Here is a 27,846-nt window from a genome sequence, read left to right on the forward strand (position 1 = left end):
TGTTCGGCCTCTTTCTTGGTGTTTATTTTATTTGCCTCAACTGACAGCCAATCTGACGAGCATTTTAATTCAACATAAAAGAGGAACTGATAGAGTTTTATGATTATCAACCATTATTCATGTTTATTACTTTTCTTATTTCCAGGATCTAAGTGTATGTATAGCATAGTATTTAGTTAGTGTTCCTAGGGCCTATTTGGCCTTTATTAATAATTAATAATCTCATAAAAGAAGCATTACCTCGTGGTGAGATTACCTCTACTGCTCATTAATATGCATAACATGATTGTCAGGAACAAATGCCCCAATGACATCAGAGCAAAACAACAGGCAATAATAAGGAAAGTCCACATTCGAGTCACTTAGCTCTGACTTGTCCCCCCCCCCAACAGATACTCTAAAGCTTTCGTTTTAAATTTTTATCACTTCTGTCAGAGCCCCACACCCACACCACTCTCCTTCGCCCATCCGAACTCACACAGCCACACGACGTCATCTTGAATCAGGAAGCAGCCGATGACACCATTTTGACAGCATGACAACTGTCGAACGAAAACAAGGCAGAAATAGGAAGCAGAAATAGAGCTTGCACTCACACATACACACACAAACACACACACACATATATGCAAACACATATCGAAACTATACTCTTTTTTGCAGTGGAAGTAGAAAAGAAGTGTAACATTGCAACAGAGGAATAGGGGCGTGCATAAATATAGCCTCATAGACACAACAAGAGGGAAAGAGAAGCTGCGTTCATGTTCGCAGTAGCGTGGGAGGAAAACGAGAGAGAAACAGTGTTTGGTAAATGGAAAGGGGGGGAATTCTCTATCCCAATGCAGCGTGAGAAATCCCTACATGCAATGTTACTAACCTCTCACCGGTACTGTACACTTATACCTAACACAGAAAGAGTGCAAGAAACTAAAACCGGAAGTAGGCTGGTAGATTTTGTATTTATTTTTTCGCCAATCACCTGTCACTTTGAGGCACTCCTACTGTTATGGCACACATTCGGAGCTCAGAACGGTAACTATGTCAGTAATTTACATCATGTTTACCAACCCCATCCCTTTGTTAGAGTTAAAACGAACGGGTGTTCAGGTAGAAAAAAATCCCTACAGACTTGGTGTCCTGCATCACAATAACATCATTTTCTTACATCATCATCAGCATCATTCAAAATGCACATTATATCATTTTACAGGCAATAGGAGGTTTACCTGATGTTGGGAATTTCCTCATGTACACTGTAGAGTGAAATACAATAGTAGAGTGTTAGTAAAAGATTAAACATGACAGGAGGTTTCAGGGAAATAATCAAAGCTGCTGTTACACTCTTGAAGAATTAAATCGAAAATGGATTTAATCCAAGCCCCGATATCGCCAAGCTGCCACTCTTGGGCCCTTGCGCAAGGCCCTTAACCCTCTATGCTCCGGGGGTCCCTTAAGAGGGAAATATCAAGGTCCGTGACGTGGGGCCGCCTCACCACCTGCAGGAGGGACCCTAAGGGACGGTGCTGTGAGGATTGGGCAGCAGTCGAAGGCGAGGGCCTGCTTAGACTGCTGCCCCCGCGACCCGAATTACGGATAAGCGGGAGAAAATGAATGAATGAATGAATGGATTTAATCCTCCTATACCACATAAATTCACCAAACATTACGATTTCTTTTTGATGAACCAATGACATTAGGGAATAGAAGCTCCTATTTCTATAGTGCAGTAATTCTTAGATCATATAAACCTGTTATTTACATGTTGCAAGCTAGAAATCACAGCAGGTCTGGTTTGCCTTATAGAAAACAGCGATCTACCCGAGTAAAAACTCCACTCGTATCACTCTTCTGCGTCACGCATGCCTCCGATTTTTTGCCTTACCATGATCGTATGTTGCTACATGTGTTATAGGATGGAAATCACCAAACATGGCAACGACACAGTTTCTCTAGCTTGTTGTTCACGCCTGAAAATGTGTCACTGTGACGAGAAAAGGCGAAGGCCGCAAAGCCTGACCTGTGCGTGGGATCTTTGTAGGTCACATGTTGTGTATGTGTATGTGTATATAACAATAAGAAGCCGCTAATACATAAATGATGGTTTTCTGTTCCGGGGGTGGGGGTGGGTGGGGGGATACACGGTCAATTCTTGTGTCACAATCCAAATACGAACACTTATCGTACTAACTTATAATACTAACTGTATCACCAACTGCAACAGACCCCAGGCATCATCTTAGGCCATATCCCATATATACTTCCTTTTTCTGTTCTCTGCTAGTAAGCAGTGGGAGCATTATTCATGACTCAGTAAAGGTCAAATGAACATTTTTGAAAGCAAAACTCCAATGCTCCCAGTGACCATTGCTCTCGTGCCCTCGCTTAGAAAACACTTATGATGGGAAACCACATGCCCTTAAGCAAAAACCGTTTCAGATTATTTTACCTCATTACTTTTCTTATTTTCTGAGTCTGTCACAAACATTCCATGGTCACTTAAACACAACTGACTAATAAGCTGATGCAGTCACTATAAGTACATGATCCATACTTGTAATCAAAATGGCTATATTTAATAGAAGGGTTACAGAAATGTTTTCTCTATCCAATTATTGTATTGAGATTATTAATTCCCATTGAAATTATTTTTTAGGCTTCCACTCATTAATTATGACCTGCTCATTGGAGACTCTTTGCTATTTTTCCCTTTTCAATTTTCCCCACAATTGTATGACAGCCGCAAACCGGGCAAGGTCACAGCAAACAAGTGCTTCTTCTGAGACTCGGACAGCCTTCTCCTGCTACCCATAATATTACAGAGTAACCCAGGAAAATAGAGGATAGTGCTATCTGCCCTCTTCCACATACACTATATGGACAAAAGTGTGTAGACACCTGACTATATCATTTGTATGATCTTTTCAAACATCTCATTTCACATTTAGTCTCTATTTTCTGTTATAATAAGCTCCACTCTTCTGGGAAGATGTTCTACTCGATTTTGAAGTGTGCTTGTGGAAATTTGTATCATTCAGCAACAAGAGTATTAGTAAAGTCAGGTACTGATGTAGGTGAGATGAGGAGGCCTGAGGTGCAAACGGTGTTCCAATTCATCCCAAAGGCGTTCAATAGGGTTAAGCTCAGAGCTCAATAGCAGGCAGTTTAAGATCTATCACTCCAAATCCAAGTAAGACATATCTTCATGGAGTTTCGTTGTTGTATCTGAGTAAAGAGGTGGTAGGTGAGGTGGTAGCTCAGTGGGTAAGGCATTGGACTTTGGATCAAAAGGTCACAGGTTAAAATCCCACCAACACTGAGCTGCCACTGCTGGGCCCTTAACCCTCCCTAGTTGTAAGTCGCTCTGGATAAGGGCCAAATGCGGAATGTAAAGAAAGAACGTCGTAAATAAATGTGTGTCGCGTTAAACGTTTTAATTTCGCCTCTTTTTGAGTTCTTTACTAATATTTGTAGATAAAAATATGGTCAAATAAAAATGCGCACTGGATTTATACAATCAGTGCCGTTAAAATGAATTTGCGTTAACGCGTTTTTTAACTCGTCAATTTTGACAGCCCTAATTAACATATCAATACAAAACAAATTTCACATTTTGTTACCTAATGAATGTATCCAGGCTGAACATCCACCATATAGAACACAAGCAGAGAAAAGATGAGAAAAACCTCCTGTTGCCTTCTGCATTGCTCGTTGTTAGCTTCGAAAACTAGCCTACGTCTGTGGTGCGTGAGAGCCAAGAAAAAAGGTACAACCAGTGAGAAATCGAAAAAGCCGGTTGATATGCTGAAAGCGTGCGCGTTGAGAAGAAAAATATTGACATTCCACCAAATAGATTAAAACTAAAGTAACGAGGGTGTTTTGAAAATGTAAGTATTACAAAGTACAGAGATTTGTGTGAAAATGTAATGAGTGAAAGTAAAAAAAAATTGTCCGACAAAGAAAAAGTGAAGTATTGATACCAGAAAAATCTCCTTAAGTACTGTAAATAATTATTTGTACTTTATTACTTCCCACCACTGACACACACACACACACACACACACACACACACACACACACACACACACACACACACAAAGACAGATATTGTGAAATAAAATACTTCCCATTAAGCGCATGGGAACGGGTTTTACATATTTTTATGTGCAGTGTGAAAATCAACTGGAATCAGTATGTACTCTACTGTACTGTAATATACAGTATATATATATTCATTTTCTTGCCTTATTTGGAAATATCACTGATTGTGTGTGTGTGTGTGTGTGTGTGTGTGTGTGTGTGTGTGTGTGTGTGTGTGTGTGTGTGTGTGTAGCTTCCCCACATGCCCCACATCAGTGAGTGTCTGATGAAGAGGAGCCTTAAACCCACAGATCTGCGAGATATGACCCTGGGTCAGCTACAGGTCATCGTCAATGACCTCCACTCACAGATTGAAAGTAAGTTTTTTTTTTTTTTTTTTCTTAATTTGTGGAAGTAAAACCGATTTTGGAAAGTAAAAAAATGAATTGGGATCCAGTAAAACCCTGTGGAATTTCTATGTATTTTTTTTTTAATTACTTAAGTTCCCACCTGTATATACAAGCATCATATAAATACTGTAGAAACAGTATATCATTATTCTTGCTAATTTTTTATCCTGTTAATGTACCTTAATATGCAGTTTTCAGATTCCCACCGGACTCTAATATAGTAACCGTTTTTTTTTCCCCCCATCTCATTTTAACGTAGCCTTAATATTCGTCTACATCTTGTTGCTTGTACTGTACTTTGTTGAATGTCTGTGAAGTGGCTGTTCATTACAATCTCTTTTTGGGATTAATAATGTACTCTATCATCTATCTAACTTTCTATCTATCTTGGAAGATAGAAACATCAAACTCATTAAAGCCTATCCATCCACCATGTTTCCTTTCACAATTATATATCATATACAGTTGTACAACACTGCTACAAATGATGTCAGTGATGCATGATGTAATGAGTAAGAGATTAGCGGTGTGCCGTCTGACACATCAGTCAGTGAATCTTAATGACTCTCTTTTGCATGCCGACAAAGAACTGTACTGAAAGACAGATCGATAAAAACAGAAACATGCATGTAATCTTGAGTAACAAGGTTCATTGATCACCTTCTACACCCACCCACTGGACCCCCCCCCCCCCCCCCACACACACACACACACACACACACACACACACACACATTCACACATTTTTAATCGAACAGTAGGTATTTAGGGGGTTTCATGGCAGGCATTTCCAAAGTCATTTGTAACTTTGAACAATTTCAAGATATTTTCTTATCTTGGTTCTCCTAGTGTAACGTTTGCTCTGTGTTTGCACCGTGATTATCTTATGTGTGTGCTTGAGTGTGTTTGTGTGTGGGTGGGTTAAAAGGGGTTGCCTAATTTCTAATTTGGAATTTCTTTGTTACTTGATATACAGTAAAAATGCATGTACACACTCGAGACCGATTTTCACTTTTGTTTGTGCAATTAGGTATCATCAAAGCATATCATAAAAAACTATACTAACAGTAATAGTACTACTACTACTAATAATAATAATAACAGCACACATTATAGTATATAAATGTTTATATAATACAGAGAAAATGTACTTGGTCTTCTAATAAATCAAAAAAGTATTCATGATCCACATGTTTGATTTGGCACATGTTTTTACGCTGGATGCCCTTCCTAACGCAACCCTCCCCATTTATCCGGGCTTGGGACCGGCACTAAGAGTGCAGTGGCTTGTGCAACCCTAATGGCTGGGGTCGGTTCCCTGACCGGGGATCGAACCCGGGCCGCAGCGGTGAGAGTGCCGCATCCTAACCACTAGACAAAGATATAGTATGAAAATTTGTCAGACTTAAAAAGCTAAAAATGCTTTACAAAATCCTCACTATATTAAGAAAACAAACTTAACTGGATTTTAAGTGGGACAGTATTTTTTGCCTGTTTTTTTCTGCACAACTGGTAGTTTTTAACTGAATTTTCTGAGGTGCTAAATGTCAAAACCTATAAAGCAATAGCACATGGCTTCGTATGCAAGGATTTGGGTTCTTTGTTGACTCTGTACTTGTGTTTTGTCTCGGTGCAGCCCTAAATGAGGAGCTCGTGCAGCTACTGCTGATTAGAGATGAGCTTCACATGGAGCAGGATGCTATGCTAGTCGACATCGAAGACCTGACTAGGTGAGGCTTTTTTGTGTATTTTTTTGTTCTATTAACCTTCTCTGCTCTGATCAGGGAATATTTTTTTTCTTCTGTAAACTCTACAGCCTGTTGAGTGTGAAAATGACAAGCTATAATGAGTTTTTAAAATATCCAAACCGGCTTTTGTGTCATAACGTGTATGTGTCTCCACAGGCATGCTGAAAGTCAGCAAAAGCACATGGCTGAGAAGACACTTTCCAAATAATCCCTGCTGTCATCACCCACAACCTTCCACCATCATGGCTTCGATTAAAGAGAAGAGCCACTTTTCTTTTGCTTCTGTGGATGTACAAATACAAATTACGGAGCACTTCCTGACCGCAGAAAAACTCAAATGTGTCTCAGTACTGAAATACTGTTCCTGGCTTTCTGTGCAGTGATTGGCCTTGCTTCTTAATAGTCCTTAATTTTAACTTTTTACATTTGCCAGCAAAATATATCTGTCAAATTTACCAAAAAAAAAAAGATATAAAAGATATAGTATGAAAATTAGTAGAGAGTCAGACTTAAAAATAAAAAAAAAATAAAAAAAAAGACCTCACTGTATAAAGAAAACAAACTTAACTGCTGACAATTTTAAGTTGGACAGTATTTTTGGCCTGTTTTATTCCGCACAACTGGTAGTTTTGAACTGAAACTTTTGATTTGAAGGTGCTAAACGTCTAAAAAGGAAATATGCCTGCCTTGTAGTCGAGTCGTAGCTTTTGGTAATATGTTCACACTGATCGGTATTCAACATTTTGTGAATGTTGATCCTCTGACACGAGTCATTTTAAATAAGTGTGTTAATATCATTTTCATCCTATTGTATTCAGATTCTTTATTTGAGGGAAGAAATGTTTATGTACAAATATGTAAAATAAAAGAATAAAAACTTTGTTTCATATACTGTGGCCTAATGTCTTTTCGGTACTCAAACGTCCGTGCCGAGGTGCTTTAAATATTCTACAAGGATCGTGCCAGGATAAAAGTGTGAGTAACAAATAGAGGAGTTGCTGATTTCATTCACAAGGCATTCAATGATTTTCACTTGAAGAATGTGGTGTTGTTGGAATATTTTACATCATAATGTGTACAAGGATAAAAATGTACATTTATGGCAACTTGCATTTATCTCATTCGTACAACTGAGCAGCTGTTCAGGTCCAGCTGCAATGAAAATGTTGTATTTTTTCCGCCAGCAATGATGTAATGCAAAGTAAAAGGAACTCATTCTTTTTATTTAATTAAAGCTGGCTTTGTGTGGCAATGGAGATATTGATTAACATTTTCCCCACCTACTCACACACAATGACATAGTTAATAGCAAAAATGTTGAGACAAATGTTGACATTTTGCGTATTACTATTATTAGTATTAACAAAAAGCATACATCAGTGACTAACTAAAGTGAAAATAGGGGGTTGGATTTCTTATATCTTAATTTGTTTGTTTTTTGCACAGACAGTACCTGTTAAACACATAGCCTGGTTTTTTGAGAGACATCTGCATGTTCCTGTTGTTAATATGCAATAGCTTTTATTTTGACCAGACAAATAAATGAATGTACCAATTTTTCAATTTATTTTTTAATGGAAAAATCCTCCCTCATTATGAATAACAGCTTTACACACTTTTGGCATCTGTACAGTTTGTTTCTCCAAACATTCAGCTGAAATATTTTGCCATGCCTCTTGTAAAACTTGAGTTTTTCTTCAATAGTTGGAGATTTCTTTCCAGTTCATATATAATAACGTTTACAGAGCTTGGATGTGTGTTTCGGGTCATTGTCTTGTTGTATGGCGAAGTTGGTTATAATTTGCCACAATTTAAACAGAACTTGCTCCAAATACAACCCCAAACCATTACGCTTCCACCATGTTTGACTGTGGCGCTAAGGCAGTCTGCTAACATCTTCTCTCATGTTCACTGTCTCTTAGTCATTCCATTGAGCCTAAACGTCTAGTGGACTCCTTTGTCCATAGAACTTTCTTCCAGTCATTCACTGTTTTATTTTCTTTTTCTTTACCTAGTTTACTGCATATAATCAAAAGGAAGATGCATGTGTCTAAAAAAAACAGAAAAGGCTAGGTATTTCCACATCCATGCAGGTATTGTAGTGTTTTTTTCCTAATGCCCTTATTTAGAGTGATTTACAATTATCTCATTTGAAAAACTGAGCAGTTCAGGGTTAAGGCCCTTGATCAAGGGCCCAGCAGTAGCAGCTTTGCAATGGTGGGATTTGAACTCATAACCTTCTATTTAGAAGTTCAACATCTTAACCACTTGTCTAGCAATTTCAATAATACACCCTGCCTTTCTTAAAAGGTATGCATTGGGACAAGAATCCCATTAGGTCCAACAAAGTAGTCACAAAATTGACTCTTTTTGGAGCTTATGTGGTGCTGTGCATTCATTCATTCTTTCATTTATGCATACAACATTTAGACTATAAACTGAATAATTACTATATGGAAAATTTAAATCATCAACCAGTTGTGATGAAAGAAGAAAGTACTTATAAGATGCATAATTAGTATGGACTTCTTAATAATATTAAGTACTATTTATATAATTATAATATATATTTTATATAATATATATGGGCTCATCACACCAAACCATTGTCTGATGATGCCACATCATGTTTTTGTTCACATAGTAATAGAATTTTTATGTGTATAACAGAATGTTGCAAAAATTTGTATTTAGGGGTTAATTTAGTTTGCAAGAATCTCCTTCCTTTCAGTAGTTATTGTCATGAGGATGACCACATAAAGTACAAAATGCTTGCGAAGCTTTTTAATTGCTTGTTTTCAGTTCCCTTTGCAAGCTTTTGTCTGTTTATCAGCTAGTTGAATGCAATCATCATAAATAAGCACTGGGACATGGACTTGGCAAGTCCAAAACTTTCCACTTTTCTCTGCTGACACGTTTCTTGGTTGTTTTGATGTTTTGATGCAATTTTTTCTGCACACTTCAAAGGTCTCTGATGGCTCCGCTTCAACATTTCGTAGATGAGGTCAGGCCTTATACACTTTCTCCAGCGTTCACATGACACACTGACATGAGAAACAAAGATTTGGCTTGAATGAAAAGAGTCATGTCTGGAGGAAACTAGATAACACTCATCACCTGGCCAATACTATCCCCTGTTTTTCAGCTGCAGGAACTAGGAGATTAGTCAGGATCGAGGGAAAGATGAATACAGAGACGTCCTTGATGAAAAAGCTCTGAATCTCAGACTGGGGTGAAGGTTTACCTTCCAACAGGACAATGACCTGTTAAGATAACAAAGCAGTGGCTATGGATCGACTCTGTGAATGTTCTTGAGTGGCCCAGCCAGAGCCCAGACTTAAACCCGATTGAACATCTCTGGAGAGATCTGAAAATGGCTGTTCACTGACGCTCCTCATCCAACCTTACAGAGCTTGAAAGGTTCTGCAAAGAACAATAGAAGAAACTGCTTTGGAACCTCTTTCCTGATGGTAGAAGGGTAAAGTGTGTGTGTGTGAGGGGTTTGTGGGGTCGTCCCCACAATGCTGTTGGCTTTGCATATGCAGCGTGTGGTGTAAATGTCTACTACTCGGCTGTCCTCACTGTAGGGTTCCGAGATGGTGCAGTACCCAAACCAGGCAGTGATGCAGCAGCTCAGAATACTCTCGATGGTCCCTCTGTAAAAGCGGGAGGGAGATGGGCTTTCCTCAGCCTTCCCAGGATGTAGAGACGCTGCTGGGCTTTCTTACTGATGGAGCTGGTGTTGAGTAACCAGGTGAAGTTCTCTGCCAGACCAAACACCAAGGAATTTGGTGCTCTTAAAGATACCTATGGAGGATCCATCTTCCACATGTTCAGTGGTAAATGGCTGCTCTATGCTCTCCTAAAGTCAACAACCATCTCTTTGGTTTTGTCAACGCTCAGAGATAGGTTGTTGGCTCTACACCAGGCTGTTAACTTTCTTTCGGCTTCTCCCATTAGGGGTCACCACAGCAGATCCGTTTTCATGATCCGCATGTTCGATTTGGCACATCTTTTTACGCTGGATGCCCTTCCTAACGCAACCCTCCCCATTTATCCGGGCTTGGGACCGGCACTTAGAGTGCACTGGCTTGTGCAACCCTAATGGCTGGAGTTGCTGACTCCTCGTTCTTGCTGAAGGGACTCACTACGGTCATGTCATAGGCAAACTTGATGATGTAGTTCGAGCCTTGCATTTCTACACAGTCGTAAGTAAGCAGAGTGAACAACAGTGAGCACACAGCCCTGAGGGGCCCCAGTGTTCAGTGTAGTGGTGCTGGAGATGCTGTTTCTATCTGAACTGACTTAGGTCTCCCAGTCAGGAATTCCAGGATCCAGTTGCAGAGGGAGATGGTCAGGCCCAGTAGGCTCAGCTTCTCAATCAGGTGCCGAGGGATGATAGTGTTAAATGCTGAACTGAAGTCTATGAACAGCATTCGTATGTATGTGTCCTTATTGTCCAGGTGGGTGAGGGCCAGGTGGAGGGTCGTGGTGGTAGCATCGTCTGTGGAATGGTTTGGATGATACGCAACCTGCATGGGTTCCAGTGAGGGTGCTAGCTGGGTCTTGATGTGCCTCATAATGAGCCTTTCAAAGCACTTCATTACGATGGGTGTGAGTGCAACGGGACGATAATCTTTGAGGCAGGAGACTGTGCACTTCTTTGGCATGGGGACAATGGCCATTGTCTTGAGGCACATAGGAACAACGGCTCAGAGAGAGTTTAAAGATGTCAGTAAAGACATCTGCTAGCTGTTCTGCACATTACCTGTGCACTCTTCCAAGAATGTTGTCTGGTCCAGCGGACTTCCGTGGGTTAACTCTTTTCCTCACTTCAGCTGTGGTTAGACAGAGCACCTGGTCGTTGGGAGAAGGGCTGGTCTTCCTTGCCACCACCTTGTTCTTGATGTATGAATAAATCCAATAGGTGCACTGGACAAGGTGATTAGTGACAGTGCCAAATTAGGTGGTTTCAAATTACTTCTTGTCTTATAGCAAATCAATATGGAATATAGCATAATAAATATACACAAAAAAGTGAGGAAGCAGACGGCTTATAACATACAGAAACATTTCTATTGAAAAATACATTGCCAAGTAGGAAAGAGGAAATATAGTCAAATGTATGTCAATACATCAACACAATACATTAGCAATACATCCAAAATATTTTTTTACCTTTTCATGGACAATCAAGAAAAATAATGTATGTCCCCCTTTTTCTATTTCCAAATTATTTAACGCTAGCTTTAATTGTTTGTGTGGTTTATGAGATATGGGGGGTGATGGCCATTTTGCTGAAACCTGTAAACTCTGGTTAAGGATATTATCACAAAGCTACTAAATGAGCTACTAGACTGCAAACTGACCGGCTGTGTGTAGATGCGTTTATATGTCCCATATGCATTACAACACAGTGTAATTCTTTCTTGCAAATGCCAGCTAATTAGGCAGCTGTGGTCAGAACGCATGGTCAGCCATTATACAGTGCCCCTGGAGCAGAGAGGGTTAAGGGCCTTACTCAAGGGCCCAACAGTCGCAACTTGGCTTGAACTCATTAGGGATAAAAAAGTTATAAGAAACAAACTTACAGGCACTAAACTTATACCTTTTTATACAACTTTCCTCTTCATCACTGTAAAGCTACTTTGAGACAATATCTATTGATGAAATTTTTTTTTATTGAATTGAATTAAATTGAATTGAATTAAATTGGGCTCTCTGATCAGTAGCCCAGAGCCTTAACAGTTGAGGTTCCACTTCTCATATTTGTCATTGATTCCTACATTATTACACTGCAAAATAGCCTAAAGAATGCGTTAACTGTTATAGCCTCTCAATGTATTTTTGTTCAAGGCCATGTCCTTATTAATGTCTACAAAATCTATAGTCAAAAAGTCAATGCATGGCTTGTCCTTAAACTAGAACCCGTATTCAGGACAAGAAAAAATCAGTGCAATTGGTAGGATTTAAAAGTCATAAAAAACATCAGATTTTTTTTTTTATCTTACAGCAAATATTGACATTAATCTAACCGATTCGATGTTTATGTGCCGTTAACAATGGACCCTATCACAAAGCAGTTTTACAGAAATTCAGATATATCAAATTGGAATTTTGAATTGATCTCTAATGCCAGAGGGAACCAGACTCTTTTTTATAACAATATACTTTACAGCGATAGTGTCTTTAAAGGAAATTGACCATGAGCAGGAGGAATCAGGCAAGTCTGGAAAGCTCAGGAAACTTTGTATAGTTTTTTTCCCAACATATAGTTTTTGACTACTAAATAAATTTTTTGAAGTGTATCAACTGTAACCTGTCTTCATGCTCAGCAACTTATTGAGGTTTTGAGTTGTTTTGGGGGTTTTTCCTTTTCCGCACGGGTGACTTTTGCCATCTCTGCCTCCGCGGTTCTTTTCTTGGTCAAACGATTTGCATGCCCTCTAAGAAACAGTTTAGTTTTCTTAGATGAATACACATTTATCTCATATCCTAAATGAAAGTGGTTCACTTTTGTGCTGAGAATATATTTTGATCTAACTTTAATCAAATATATTTTAATTAAAACTATCTTCTGTTGACTTTGTTAATGAGAAAAATATATTACATATAATATTCTATTGTTTTAAATTAATAAAAATAATTTTGTTTATATTATTATTGTTATTATATTTATTCATCATAAGGATTAATATAGGGAGGAAAACTAAAGGGGGGTTTGTAGGGCAAGGAGGAGATAAAGTAGCAGTAGGACAAGGATTAGAATAAGGTAGAGCAGAAGAATTAAGTGTGGAAGGAGGAAGCGCAGTAGGAGGAGAATGACAAGTTGTAAAAGTGGGAATAAGAGGAAACATTGTTAATATTAAGAAGAGGAGGAGTAGCAGGGGGAGGAAGAGTAGTAGGTGTAGAAGGATTTATATAGTGTAAACTTAAAAACAGTAAAAGCAGGAATTTCATGGTGGAAAACTATTGTGTAGACGTTACTTTCTCTTTAATAATATCATTGTTCAAGTGAAGATTCTAAACTGGAAATTCCATGATCCTATTTAAGAGGTTTTTGGATCTATCTTTGACTAAAGTCACTGCTCTTTAAAGAAATTCCCCTCTTCTTGATTCTCGGTATCTCAAACCCCAGGAACCACAATGAGAGATTTACCTCTCTGTGTGAAAAGCTTAGCAGTTGAGCACAGAACTACTATCGCTTAGTCACTTGTTCAAGAGCCGAGAGTAAAATGACTTGTTCAAGAGCCCGAGAGTAAAATTAATTGTGGTTTAGAGAACTGAGTCATGTCTGAATTTGAGGAACTCACTTTAACCGCAAACGCGCCCTATAGACCTTCAGACTGTACAATCTGAAACTGACATTTGGATGAATTGTCATAACTCTCTGATTGAATGTCAACATTTACGAGCAGTTAAGGAATAGGAGATGAGCTCAGGGTCTTTACAATGGTGAAAGTGACAGAGACATGATCATCCAGAAATTAATTGGTCTACCTTAAATCTGTCTCAGGGAGTTGTTTGGCCTTTACATAAATGTGTAAAAAAAGTACCTTGTTTTCACCTAATGTAAAATGTATTTATTTGTAAGCCTGACTAAAATTTTCTCAGGTTTTCTGGTAGTCCTGGGGGTTCGAATTTGCTCCTCAACCAAAAAAAATGCCATTTGTACATACTGTATACACTGCTTATTTTATTTCTATTATTTGCAACCATATTATATGTTAATATATTATATTTTAATATATTAATATGTTCTTATTGAATTCCATTGTATTAGAAATTTTAATATTTTATAGAAAACTTATTTATTTATATATTCTTTATATGTATTATTTATTATTGTTATATGTTTTAAATATTTTGAATGGTTTTTCTTTTTTTTTTTTTTTGTATAAAATATACACTTAGGCAACAGGAGAAACTCTCAATGAATTACCTGAAACAAAATTTCAAATTCCCAGTCATGTGAAGCCTCACAATCTGGAATTCTTTTGCACTGGAATTATTTGATTGCTTTATTTCCCTGTCTATTTTGTTGCACAATGTCCAAAAAGAAATGTCACTTTCAGAATTATTCAGAAAATTTATTAAGATGCCACCTGGATCAAATCTGTTTCAACTACATGTGATCTAACGGTTCTTGAAAGTTCCCTGTGTTACATAACCTGTTAGAAAGTACTTTGGAAAAAACACACAAAGAACGAGGGATGAATCTGGATGAAAAGAGTTTTCTTTCATGGAAACTGCATTAGAAAATACAGAATAATGGGGGAGAATGTTATTCTCATGCTGTGTGAGTCTGCAAAGTGCCATGCTTACAAATTCCTTAAAACTTCATTACAGAAATGGCAACTAAAAGACCACCTTTTGATCAATAAGCACCTTGTTTTTAGGTCCAAATGCATGAAAGTAGCATTGAATAATCCAGTATTATACCTGATAAACCAGTATTGTACTATAAATGTGAATGCAGTCAGTTACAAAATTAGATTTCAGAAGCAGATTGACATTTTTGAACTTTTTGTACCATGGTATTGGTACGTTTCTGATTATTTTGTATTAATTCACAATTATTGTTACTATTATTATTATTATTATTATTATTATTATTATTATTGTTGTTGTTGTTGTTAATAAAAAGAAGAAGAGCACTGGAGGAAAAGACTGTTATAATAAAAATGAGAACAGAAAGTCACCTGTCGGGGCAGATGTGCCACAACATTCAATCTGACCATAAATGTTACAGGTTTCAGTAATAAATCATAAATCATTGGCAAATGACCTGCTGTGGTACATGGTGAATACAACACTTGAAAAATTGATCTGTGGGAATTATGGGGGTAGTGACCAGTAATCTGTAGTTAGTTATTTCCACTATGAGGGAAGAAATGTGTAGTGCAGTGATGCACTGACTAATAAAACAATTTTAGATGTCCTGTAAAAAAACACTTTATAAATTACTCAACCAAATAAATAAATAAATAAATAAATAAATATATTACCATGTGGTAATGATTTTAATAAGTTACTATTGTAATGACAATGAATCCAGTTCTGAATCTAATTGTTTTGTGCTTTAAATAAATCAATTCCATTTCAGTGAAAATAAGGCAAGAAATAAAGATATGTCATTTGTAAATAATAATAATAATAATAATAATAATAATAATAATAATAATAATAATAATAATAATAATAATAATAATAATAATCCTATTTTAAAACACATTCAGTTCACATTACAGAACTTTAGTTAGATTTCAACTGAACTTTCTGGCACATTATTAATAATTTAAAACTAAATAACTTATTTATAGTTGTTTATGGCCATTTACTATGAACTGAACTAGGCATTATCTACACAGTGTGGTTACATTTGGACATAAAAAAATGCAATTTATTAATAGTAGTTTTTAAATATATAAACCAAAAATAAACATTTTAAAGCTATTTAAATATACCGCTGTTGCATTATTAGTTTATGTTACAGTCAAACTTTGGGTAGCTGTAGCTTATTATTATTGTGCAAAATTGTTGATGGTAAAAAAAAAATTTCATCATGAATGAAATAAATCACGGTCATGAATTATTATTATTATTATTATTATTATTATTATTATTATTATTATTATTATTATTATTATTATTATAAGTAGTAGTATTTTCATTTTAGTATCAACATATGTATCATTATATTATCTTTTTATGAATAATACATATAATAACAATTATTTTATTATTATTATTATTATTATTATTATTATTATTATTATTATTATTATTACTATTATTAACCCAGCCATTAGGGGGGCACAAGCCAGTGTACTCTTAGTGCCGGTCCCAAGCCCGGGTAAATGGGGAGGGTTGCGTTAGGAAGGGCATCCAGCGTAAAACATGTGCCAAATCAAATATGCGGATCACAAATGAGAATTTCATACCGGATCGGTCGAGGCCCGGGTTAACAACGACCGCCACAGGTATCGTTAGCCGACAGGGTACCGGTGGAAATTGGGCTACTGTTGGCCGAAGGAGGAGAAGGAGAGGAGGAAGGCGTCTACAGAGACGGCAGGAAAAGGAGCAGTGTAGGAGAGTAGAGGTTCGGGTTGGTACTTTAAATGTTGGTACTATGACGGGTAAAGGGAGAGAGATAGCTGATATGATGGAGAGGAGAAAGGTAGATGTGTTGTGTGTTCAGGAGACCAAGTGGAAAGGGAGTAAGGCCAGGAACATTGGAGGTGGGTTTAAACTGTTTTATCATGGTGTGGATGGGAAGAGAAATGGTGTAGGGGTGATTCTGAAGGAAGCGTACAGTAAGAGTGTAGTGGAGGTGAAGAGAGTTTCTGATAGGGTGATGATCGTGAAGGTGGAAGTTGAAGGGATGATGATAAATGTCATCAGTGCCTATGCTCCACAAGTTGGCTGTGAGATGGAGGAGAAAGAAAGATTCTGGAGTGAATTAGATGAAGTGGTAGATGGTGTACCTAGGAAAGAACGATTGGTGATTGGGGCAGACTTTAATAAGCATGTAGGTGAAGGGAACAGAGGTGATGAGGAGGTGATGGGTAGGTATGGTTTTAAGGAGAGGAATGTGGAAGGGCAGATGGTGGTAGATTTTGCTAAAAGGATGGAAATGGCAGTGGTGAACACGTATTTTAAGGAGAAGGAGGATCATAGGGTGACGTATAAGAGTGGAGGAAGGTGCACACAGGTGGATTATCTTCTGTGTAGGAGATGCAACCTAAAGGAGATTGGAGACTGTAAGGTGTTGGCGGGGGACAGTGTAGCTAGACAGCATCGGATGGTGGTCTGTAGGATGGTTTTGGAGGCGAAGAAGAAGAGGAGGAAAGTAAGGTTTGAAAGAAGAATAAGATGGTGGAAACTGAAGAAGGAAGAGTGTAGTGTGAGGTTCAGGGAAGAGGTCAGACAGTGGCTTGGTGGTGGTGAAGAGGTGCCGGATGATTGGGCAACTACTGCAGGAGTGATGAGGGAGGCAGTTAGAAAAATACTTGGTGTGACATCTGGAAATAGAAAGCAAGACAAGGAGACGTGGTGGTGGAATGAGGAAGTGCAGGAGAGCATTAGGGGAAAGAGGTTGGCAAAACAGAAGTGGGATCGACAGAGTGATGAGAAGAGTAGGCAGGAGTACAAGGAGATGCGGCAGCAGGTTAAAAGGGATGTGGTGAAAGCCAAGGAAAAGGCATATGAGGAACTGTATAAGAGGTTGGACACTAAGGAAGGAGAAAAAGATTTATACCGATTGGCCAAGCAGAGGGACCGAGCTGGGAAGGATGTACTGCAAGTTAGAGCAATAAAGGATGGAGAGGGAAATGTGTTGACTAGTGAGGAGAGTGTGTTGAGAAGATGGAGAGAGTATTTTGAGCAGCTGATGAATGAGGAAAATCAGAGAGAGAGAAGGTTGGAGGATGTGGAGTTGGTGAAGCAGGATGTAGATAGGATTAGTAAGGAGGAAGTGAGAGCAGCGATTAAGAGGATGAAGAATGGAAAGTCGGTTGGACCAGATGACATACCGGTAGAAGCGTGGAGATGTTTAGGAGGGATGGCAGTGGAGTTTTTAACCAGATTGTTTAACAGGATTCTGGAAGGGGAGAGGATGCCTGAGGAATGGAGAAGGAGTGTGATGGTACCGATCTTTAAGCATAAGGGAGATGTGCAGACCTGCAGTAACTACAGGGGAATTAAGTTGATCAGTCACACCATGAAGTTATGGGAAAGAGTAGTGGAAGCCAGGCTGAGAGAAGAGGTGACCATCTGTGAGCAACAGTATGGTTTCATGCCGAGGAAGAGCACCACATATGCCTTATTTGCTTTGAGGATGTTGATGGAGAAGTATAGAGAAGGACAGAAGGAGCTGCATTGTGTATTTGTGGATTTAGAGAAAGCGTACGACAGGGTGCCGAGAGAGGAGTTGTGGTATTGTATGAGGAAGTCAGGTGTGTCAGAGAAGTATGTGAGGGTGGTGCAGGACATGTATGAGGACAGTGTGACGGCAGTAAAGTGTGCAGTAGGTACGACAGACTGGTTCAGGGTGAAGGTTGGACTGCATCAAGGATCGGCCCTGAGCCCTTTCCTGTTTGCAGTGGTGATGGACAGGTTGAAGGGACGAGGTCAGACAGGAGTCTCCCTGGACTATGATGTTTGCAGATGATATTGTGATTTGTGGTGAGAGTAGAGAGCAGGTTGAGAAGAGCCTGGAGAGGTGGAGATATGCGCTGGAGAGAAGGGGAATGAAAGTCAGTAGGAGTAAGACAGAGTACATGTGTGTGAATGAGAGGGAGGGCAGTGGAGTGATGCGGTTGCAGGGAGAAGAGGTGGAGAAGGTGGAGGAGTTCAGGTACCTGGGGTCAACAGTGCAAAGTAATGGAGAGTGTGTTAGGGAAGTAAAGAAAAGAGTGCAGGCAGGGTGGAGTGGGTGGAGAAGAGTGACAGGAGTGATTTGTAATAGAAGAGTATCTGCAAGAATGAAAGGGAAAGTTTATAGGACTGTGGTGAGACCTGCGATGTTGTATGGATTAGAGACAGTGGCATTGAGTAAAAGACAGGAGGTGGAGCTTGGAGGTAGCAGAGCTGAAGATGTTGAGGTTTTCGTTGGGAGTGACGAGGATGGACAAGATTAGAAATGAGTTTATTAGAGGGACAGCACATGTAGGATGTTTTGGTGACAAGGTGAGGGAGGCGAGATTGAGATGGTTTGGACATGTGCAGAGAAGGGACATGAATTATATTGGTAGAAAAATGCTGAAGATGGAGCCACCAGGTAGGAGGAAAAGAGGAAGGCCAAGGAGGAGGTTCATGGATGTGGTGAGGGAAGACATGCAGGTAGTTGGTGTAAAAGAGGCAGATATAGAGGACAGGGTGGTATGGAGACGGATGATCCGCTGTGGCGACCCCTAATGGGAGCAGCCGAAAGAAGAAGAAGAAGAATTATTATTACTATTATTATTATTATTATTATTATAAGTAGTAGTATTTTCATTTTAGTATCAACATATGTATCATTATATTATCTTATTATGAATAATACATATAATAACAATAACAATTATTTTATTATTATTATTATTATTATTAGTAGTAGTAGTAGTAGTAGTACAACTACTAGTACTATTAGTAGTAATAATAGTACTACTAGAATATTTTTCACTTCTACGATTCTATTTGTAAGCATATTTTACATGAAACTATTTATACCCTATTGACATTTCCCTTGTATTTATTACAATTCTATTATTTTATGCTCTGACAAACATTTTATGAAGCCAAAGATTACATTTATCATTAAATGACCATTTCATTATTTATTTATATATCAGGTTGAACTGATTATTTCAGAATTACAGTTAAAATAATTATCAATGTTATTGTACACGGAAACCCAGGTGAGATTACATGTTTGATCCAAATATTAATTCTTACAATTGTCTTACTCTTTTTTTTGTTTGTTTTTTATTTAGTTAGTTTGTTTGTTTGTCTGTTTGTTGATTGGTTGGATATGTGTGCGCTCAAGTTACACCAGTAACAGTGAAATCAGTGGTTTTTTTTCTCGTGACATAATCCGTAATTAAACGAAAAACAAACAAACAAACACCTGGTTTGCCCAGATGTGACCCCAATGTGTTGATCAGGGTTCTCACCGTTGGCTCCATGCGCAGGGGAGAAACTGCGCTCGCGTGTGCGCGCTTTCTAAAGGGCCGCTGTACGTATGTAAAGGTGGAAATCCCGAAAGCTCAGTGGGTTTGCCGTGGTTATAAAAACTCAACAGACGCTTCACTTCACCAAAAACTTCCTCTTGTGAAGTGTTACAGCTTCTGTTCTCCTTTAATACCGCTCCAAGTCTGAACATCATGTACGGTAAGAAGCAACACTCAGCATCCGTTTAATAGCTTCACTGTTATTAAGCTTCTTAAGAATTATTGCGTATATTGTTATTAATTTCTGTTACAATCTATATATAATATACACAAGGTATAAAATGGTCAGGTTTTCATTTTTTGTATTTTTTTATTTTTATTTTAGAAATGCCTTTATTTATTTATTTATTTTACATTCACACGTGCACGCGCAACTGCAATCAGAGAACCCATTACGCATTATTATTATTATTTTTTTTTATATATATATATATATATATATTAAAGCTGAAATCTGGCTAATATATATGGACAACATAATCAAATATATTAAATCCTGAAACCATCCGTTACCACTGAAGCAAACAGGTTTAAAAAAAATTTTTTCGACCTTTGATTTTCTTTGAAATTCAATCAAAAATTCGATATATAATTCTAAAATGTATCGACAATAAAATGTCATGTTTAGAATAATTCAAGGTTTTCCCCTATAATAATAACATGCGCATGCGTATTACTCTCGCACCCGCATGTCATACCACAGGATGTAATGTATGCATATATATTATCTATGTATATTTTCAAAAATTTCTCTGCATTAATATTCACTCTGTATTTGCTTTTATTCAGGCTCTGTTGTTTATGCGCTCGTTCTCGCTCTCTTGAGCCGCGCCGCCGTGGCAACTCCGGTGCGCGCGACCCAGAGCACCCCACACGACCACGCGCACTGCACCACATACGCCAGGGGTCTGCTCAGCAATCTCAAGCTCGTGCTCGACAAAGTGAGTAATGAAAGCAATCAGTACTACATTAGTGTTGGCTCGGAATAATTGATGATTTTTGGCATGTGAGTGACTTATATACTGTATACTTTCCATTTTCTGAGATTTAAGAGCCTTGATCAGGGGCCCAGCAATTGCATTGTTGGAGGTGCTGGGATCTGAATTCATGATCTTCCGCTCAATTCATTGCAGTTCAATTCAGTTTTATTATAGCAGGTTTAACAATGCTGCTTTACAGAGATTTAGATTAGAAGTTGTTAGTGCCTATAATATAGGACCGATACCTTTATACCTAATGAGCAAAACGAAAAAAAAACTCAGAAGAAACCCTAAAAAGGAACCAGACTCTAAAGCAGGGGTCACCAGCCTTTTTGAAACTGAGAGCTACTTCTTGGGTACCGATTAATGTGAAGGTACCAGTTTGATACACACTTCTGAAATAAAAAATTTGCTCAATTTACCTTCAATGATTTGTTATTATTATAATTAATGATATTCATCTATGTGAAGACACTGATCATGTTAATGATTTCTCACAATAATTATCAACAATGATTTAACAAGGTAGGAAACAGATAGATGCAGCTCACTGGTAGGTGGCGCTATGGTGAGCTGTTTTTAAAAAAGGCCCGAGGGCGACTCAAGTGGTCCTTGTGGGCGAACTGATATGTTGGTGACCCCTGCTCTAAAGAAAAGCCATCCTCATCTGGGAAGCACCAAATGTTCATTATAGTTCCATCATTGTTAAGGCGTGCTGTTCATGTACTGTTCATGCGAATTGCAGGGCTACGCCATTGTAGTTGCGTCGATTTAAATTCCAGTCCAAATCCATTGTTTATAGTTCTTGAGTTTCTCAGTAACGTCATGGATCTTTATGTGCATCAGCAGACCAACAGCTCAACCACTGAGCTACCACTTCCTATTGTACATCAAGTGATCCTTAGTCATTGTAATAAGCTTTAGAGACATCTAAGTGTCAAAAATCATATTCCTAAAAACTTTTCATGAAGGAACAAATTATATAGATGCTGCAATGCTGAAACAAAACTCAAATAAATTTTATATGATTGGTATAGCACTTTTAACAATGGACATTGTCCCAAAGCAGCGTTACAGAAATAAACAGATTACAAATATACGTTTTAAGTGTATGTTTTAGTCTAAAATTTATCCCTAATGACTACAAATATAAAACTCCCAGAGATGCTATGCGGAACGAAACCCTGAGAGGAACCAGATTCAAAACCCAACCTCAGCTGGGTAAAACCGAACGCCCATTCAATAAAGTTCCATCTTTGTTCAGGTCGTATGGTAAATCCTACAATAACGCGTCCCAAAAAGTTTTATTCCTCTGCCAACACTGCAAATTGCCTCCATTTCCTCATTAATAAAAAAAAAAATCACAGTTACAGGACAGATGTGTGACTACGTTTTAGCAGTTAAAGTATGAAAGAGACGAAAAATGCAACTTGTCCTAAAGTCTTATATATAAATATTTCCTCAATTGTTGTTTTCACCCACTGCTGCATGTTTTGTTCCTTCAGAAACAAAACATGGGTATTATTTCCGGTCGGTTGTCTCTGGTTATCTCAGGTTGTCTCAGGATATCTCTGGTTATCTCAGGTTGTCTCAGGATATCTCTGGTTGTCTCTGGTTGTCTCTGTCTCTTTTGTGACTAAGGATCACTTGATGTGGGAAGTGTATCTCAGTGGTTAAAATGTTGGTCTGCTGATCAGAAGGTTGTGACTTAACCTAATTTTTAAGTTCTGTAAAGCTGCTTTGAGACAATGTCCATTGTAAAAAGAAATAAAACTTGAACTTGAACTTTAAACTCTGCCACTGCTGAGCTCTTAAACAAGGTCCTATCATCAGATAAATGAAATAGTTTTATATATATATTATAAGATTATATAAGCCTTCAGGACAAGCTACTTTTTTCTTCTCTTACTGAATGTAAAATAGAAAAAAAAATCTAGAATATTTCTGTCAGTAAATGGACTTCTTTATCCTGACCGCTACAAAGGGCCGACACTAAAGACTCCTTCCCTCCATAAAAAGCCAGAACTGCTGTTAGAGCCACGCTAATATAGGATCTACGTTAGCTAGCGAATAACAGTTTTAAAACAAAACAGCCGCAAAAGTGAGATTAAAGAAAAACTTTATTCGTAAAACTTTATTTCCAAGAATATTTCCAAGCATGCTGACTCATTCCAAACTCTGAGGTAAATTAATATTTAAAAATGGCAGCCATCTAACCTCAGCGCTGTGTTGACAGAAATGAGTCGTGACCATCTGAGCAGAAAGACTCTGGGAAAGCATTTGAGGTCAAAAACAAACTTTCCCCTTGAAGAGTTTATGAAAAGTTTTGTGCTTTCTAAACTAACGTAGGGTTTATTTGCTGCTGCCAGAAAAAAAAAAAAAAAGAAGAAAGTTGTTTTTCGTCCTTTTTTTTTTTGCTCACCAGCCCAATATAAAGTGTGCCACACCACATGTTGTTTCACATACAGTGGAAAAGCAGGTGTGTTAATTAGAGTGATGAGCCAATCACCGTACTCCATTAAGATCATTTTTTAGCTGGCCAGCGTTTAAATACACATCCCATGATGCATATAAACACTGTGACGAGTGAAAGGCTGTATTTTCCTGTTACCCATGGACTAAATAAACTGTATTAGATAAGACTTTTTTTAGAATAAAGAAGCACCAAAATCACCAGAAATTTACATTGTGGCTTTTTTATCAGTAATTTACGTCATTGTGGAATAAAAAATTTTGGTTATACACCAGAAAAGACCATGTACATGATGATGTAAAAAAAAAATTAATGTAGTCAGGAGATATTAAACAATCAAGCAAGAAGTTCTATAAGGAACGGAAAACAGTTAAAAGCCTGTAAAGGCATGCTTATTTATTCCTGTAAAAATTTAACTGTAGTAAATATGTAAATGAGTATAGTACTGGTACAAGCCAACAAAATGCTATCTATCTATCTATCTATCTATCTATCTATCTATCTATCTATCTATCTATCTATCTATCTATCTATCTATCTATCTATCTATCTATCTATCTATCTATCTACGCATTATATATGTATGTTCATATTAAAATACTGGAATGTGCTACTAGTAGTACAGACAGACAGACAGAAATCTATCTATCTATCTATCTATCTATCTATCTATCTATCTATCTATCTATCTATCTATCTATCTATCTATCTATCTATCTATCTATCTATCTATCTATCTATCTATCTATCTATCTATCTATCTATCTATCTATCTATCTATCTATCTGCCTGCCTGCCTGCCTGCCTGCCTGCCTGCCTGCCTGCCTGTCTGTCTGTCTTACAGTATTTTAATATAAACATACATATATATATATATATAATGTGTAGATAGATAGATAGATAGATAGATAGATAGATAGATAGATAGATAGATAGATAGATAGATAGATAGATAGATAGATAGATAGATAGATTGTACAGTAGCACTGTACAAATTGCTGCGTGCAGTTAAATATGTAACTATATGTACAGCAGATAAGTATTATGACTATGGACAGTGAAAATATGCAGACGCTGTTAAACAGGCACAGAAAATATTCTATATGTTTGTATATTCTATGGGTGAAAATGTAGAATATGTGCAAGATGTTTGTAAGGTGTGTGCTATATCTGTAAATAAATATGAAATATTTATATATTAGATTTACAATATGAGATATGTACAATATATGTACAACAGTGCAAAAGTACAGATATGTGTATAGATGGTATTTCGGTATGTAGGACATAAGTCTAGTGCATGCTGTGAATTTAGAATGATATACAGTTATAATTATATAAAGATGATACAGAATGTACAGGTTCGAGCTGAACTGCATGTGATTACTGGCAGTAAAATCAGTAAAGCATTAATGAAACGTCCTTCTCGTCGCGGTGCCGTGTAGAGTTCAGGTGATGTTTGTTGGAAAAAAATGCTGGTTTTGGTGTGACAGTTCCTATATATCCTTCTGAATGGAAGGAGGTTAAACACTGTGACAGTTTTGTATGATAGTCTTTGTGATGGTGTATATTAGGAGAAAAAAAAAATCAACAAATCAAAAAAAGAAATAATGGTCAGGTTTTGTTGTTAGCTCAAAAAACAAAGATGCAAAAGTGTCCATTTTACAGCGAGGATCATAACCAAAAAACAAAATGTACAACTAGTGAATATGGAGGTTTTTGGGGAGTGTGTGTGACTAGTTAATGACCTACTGTATAGGACAGTAAGCACAATACCAGTGATGGTGGTGGAGTTTAAACTTTTGAAGCTAAAAGACTAAAGCACCAGTAAAACTAGCCAATAATATGTGTAAACTAGAAAAAAAAATAACGCAGAATTACAAATAATACATTTTAGACACCACTGAAGAGCAGAAGTATTTTCTAAAAATTAATATGGAAATCATTCAGGGTGGATTTTCTTTATTTTCATTAGACAAAGATACATTAATATAATTTCAGTATAGCTTTTATGTGTTTTCTTATTTTTGTGATTTATTTATTCAGTGATGTTTATTTACTTTTTTGATATTTATACTTATTAAATTCTTCCCATTATTATTTTTCTTATAAATGTTATTATTATTACTATTATTTATATATAAATATATATATATATATGTATACTTTTTTATTTTACTTATTTGTTTATTTGATTTTATTTATTATTATTCTTTTTTTTATGCTTGAAAAACGATTTGAGATGTTACTTTTAAAAGCAGTATTAAAAAAAGATTATTATTATTATTATTGTTATTAATATTATTGTTATTATTATGAGATCAATTAGCAAAGTTTTGTTTTTAGGATTAAAAAAGTTCACACTTGTTAATATAATTTTTTTTGTAATCTGTTACAGCCAGAAAAGACTGGAACCAATACACTGTTTCATGGATTTAACTGCACAGACCTGGGAGCAGTGGTGAACTCAAACACACAGACGGCAAGTGTGTGTCAGCCCAGTCAGGTACGTAGAAACACACAGTGATAGCCTGATAGGAAAGAAACATATTCCTACAGGTTTGATATGATTATACTTAATCTTTTGCAGTCACTAAGAATTTGTGCGGATGCACTATGCCTCCTTATTGTTTTGATATTACTTTGATTGACCCCCACATATTTTCTCACAGGATGTGAAATGCTCTGATCAAAAAACATCACCATTCAGCAAGGTAAGAGTTAAAAAAAATCATGGATCATACTAATAATGTTCTTTACTTCATGGTAGGATTCCAAAATATATTCATTTCTAGGCAAGATTTTTTGAAATTATTTTTATTTCCCAGAAACTGAAACCCAGTAGATCTCCAGCAATCAAACAAATGTAAATGTGAGCATATAGACAGTTTGTAGTTGATCTAATCTCGTGCTCTTGTCTTTCTTCAGACCGAATGCTTGCAGAACATTGCTAATGATCTGAATTATCATCAATCCATGCTCACTGAATACGTGAGTAATCAGAACTTAAACTCTGAGGCTATCAAGGAGCTCAACTCCATCACCAACTCCATACTTAACCTTCAGCAGGTAAGAAAACTGTCCGAATTGTTGTTTAAAAAGAAAAAAAACTTTTGAACAATGTATGCAGAAGACATCTATTAGAGGGTGCTAAAAATGACTTCTTTAATATTTTTTATAATTAATATTTAAGAGTTTATTAGAAATAAAATAAAGATTTTATTGCTGCCACAAATATGGAAAAGTTAAAGGGGGATCTATCTATCTATCTATCTATCTATCTATCTATCTATCTATCTATCTATCTATCTATCTATCTATCTATCTATCTATCTATCTATCTATCTATCTGTCTGTCTATCTGTCTGTCTATCTGTCTGCCTATCTGTCTGTCTATCTGTCTGTCTGTCTGTCTGTCTGTCTGTAAATACATTGTTTATTAATGTATACTATTTTCCCACACCAGCACTGCAAACTGCTTCCCAAACCAGAGTCTTTGAAATATGTAAGTTGTTTTTCACTGTAAAGAATATCACAAATTACACCATAAGCCTTTATTTACATTCATTCACTTTGTAATTCGTAGAAGTGGAGCCCCACAGACTCCTTCGAAGCCCGCAAGGACCTGTGCAAACAGCTGAAGGGCTTCCAGCTGCGCACCATCACCATCAACAGAGCGATCGGTTACGTCTGCGCCGGGGAGTATAGAAAATGATTCTGAACTTCCACTACAATCATCCTCATCATCATCATCATCATCATCATCATCATCATCATCATCATCACAATCTTCATCATCATCTGTTATTCACTCCAATAACTGTTATAATGCTATGTATTTAACATTGACTGTGTAAAACTCCGCACTACTACAGCAAGATCTACACAACCTTTATTTATTTCATCTGTGACAAGAATGTATAAGCTAGCTACATCTTCCTGGTTGTCAACTGAGACCTTGTGGTGTTTTTATATAGTTGTTTGTCGATTAACTTATTTATATTTATTTTCATACAATTCTATTTATTTGTATTGGTGCACATATGACCAATGTATTTATTACTTATTTATATTAAAGCATTTTGAAGTGACATCTGTATGCTTCGTGTGTGTGTGTGTGTGTGTGTGTGTGTGTGTGTGTGTGTGTGTGTGTGTGTGTGTGTGTGCGTGTGCGCTTGTGCGTGTGCGTGTGTGTACAGCAGAGGTGGCAAAAGTACACACATCCTTTACTTAAGTAGAAGTACAGATACTCATGTTTTAAAATACTCAGGTAAAAGTTGAAGTACAGATTAAACTTTTTTACTTAAGTGAAAGTAAAGAAGTCTTGGCTCTGACATGTACTTAAGTAAAAAGTAGTTATTACTTCTACCTGTTTTAGCTGTTAACTGGACCCCACATCATAGATAGATAGATAGATAGATAGATAGATAGATAGATAGATAG

The 27,846-nt window shown here is 37.1% G+C and overlaps 3 protein-coding genes across 10 annotated transcripts in view; all 3 read left to right on the forward strand.

The window, feature by feature from the left end:
- schip1 (schwannomin interacting protein 1) overlaps positions 1–7,124 on the forward strand; it is a 365,243-nt gene extending 358,119 nt beyond the window's left edge. For all 8 annotated transcript variants that reach the window (XM_083525662.1, XM_083525664.1, XM_083525665.1 and 5 more), the window contains 3 exons: positions 4,331–4,454; positions 6,124–6,217; positions 6,392–7,124. In XM_083525662.1, the coding sequence (XP_083381788.1) occupies positions 4,331–4,454; positions 6,124–6,217; positions 6,392–6,443 (270 nt within the window). In that variant the 3' untranslated portion in view covers positions 6,444–7,124. The remainder of the gene's footprint in view (positions 1–4,330; positions 4,455–6,123; positions 6,218–6,391) is intronic.
- Positions 7,125–10,652: 3,528 nt separating this feature from the next.
- Positions 10,653–27,846, forward strand: part of nmd3 (NMD3 ribosome export adaptor) — a 286,762-nt gene continuing 269,568 nt past the window's right edge. The window contains exon 1 of the mRNA XM_083525852.1: positions 10,653–10,658. The gene's annotated coding sequence lies outside the window, so the exon portion shown is untranslated. The remainder of the gene's footprint in view (positions 10,659–27,846) is intronic.
- il12a (interleukin 12a) lies at positions 20,066–27,118 on the forward strand (the record flags this gene model as incomplete). Its single annotated transcript, XM_083524775.1, has 7 exons — positions 20,066–20,110; positions 20,740–20,891; positions 25,802–25,909; positions 26,076–26,117; positions 26,332–26,472; positions 26,870–26,908; positions 26,990–27,118. The coding sequence occupies exons 1-7, from the start codon at positions 20,104–20,106 to the stop codon at positions 27,116–27,118; spliced, it is 618 nt and encodes a 205-aa protein (XP_083380901.1). The 5' UTR covers positions 20,066–20,103.

The sequence above is a fragment of the Silurus aristotelis genome (genome assembly GCF_946808225.1).
Source record: "Silurus aristotelis genome assembly, chromosome: 22".
In the NCBI taxonomy this organism is placed as follows: Eukaryota; Metazoa; Chordata; class Actinopteri; order Siluriformes; family Siluridae; genus Silurus; species Silurus aristotelis.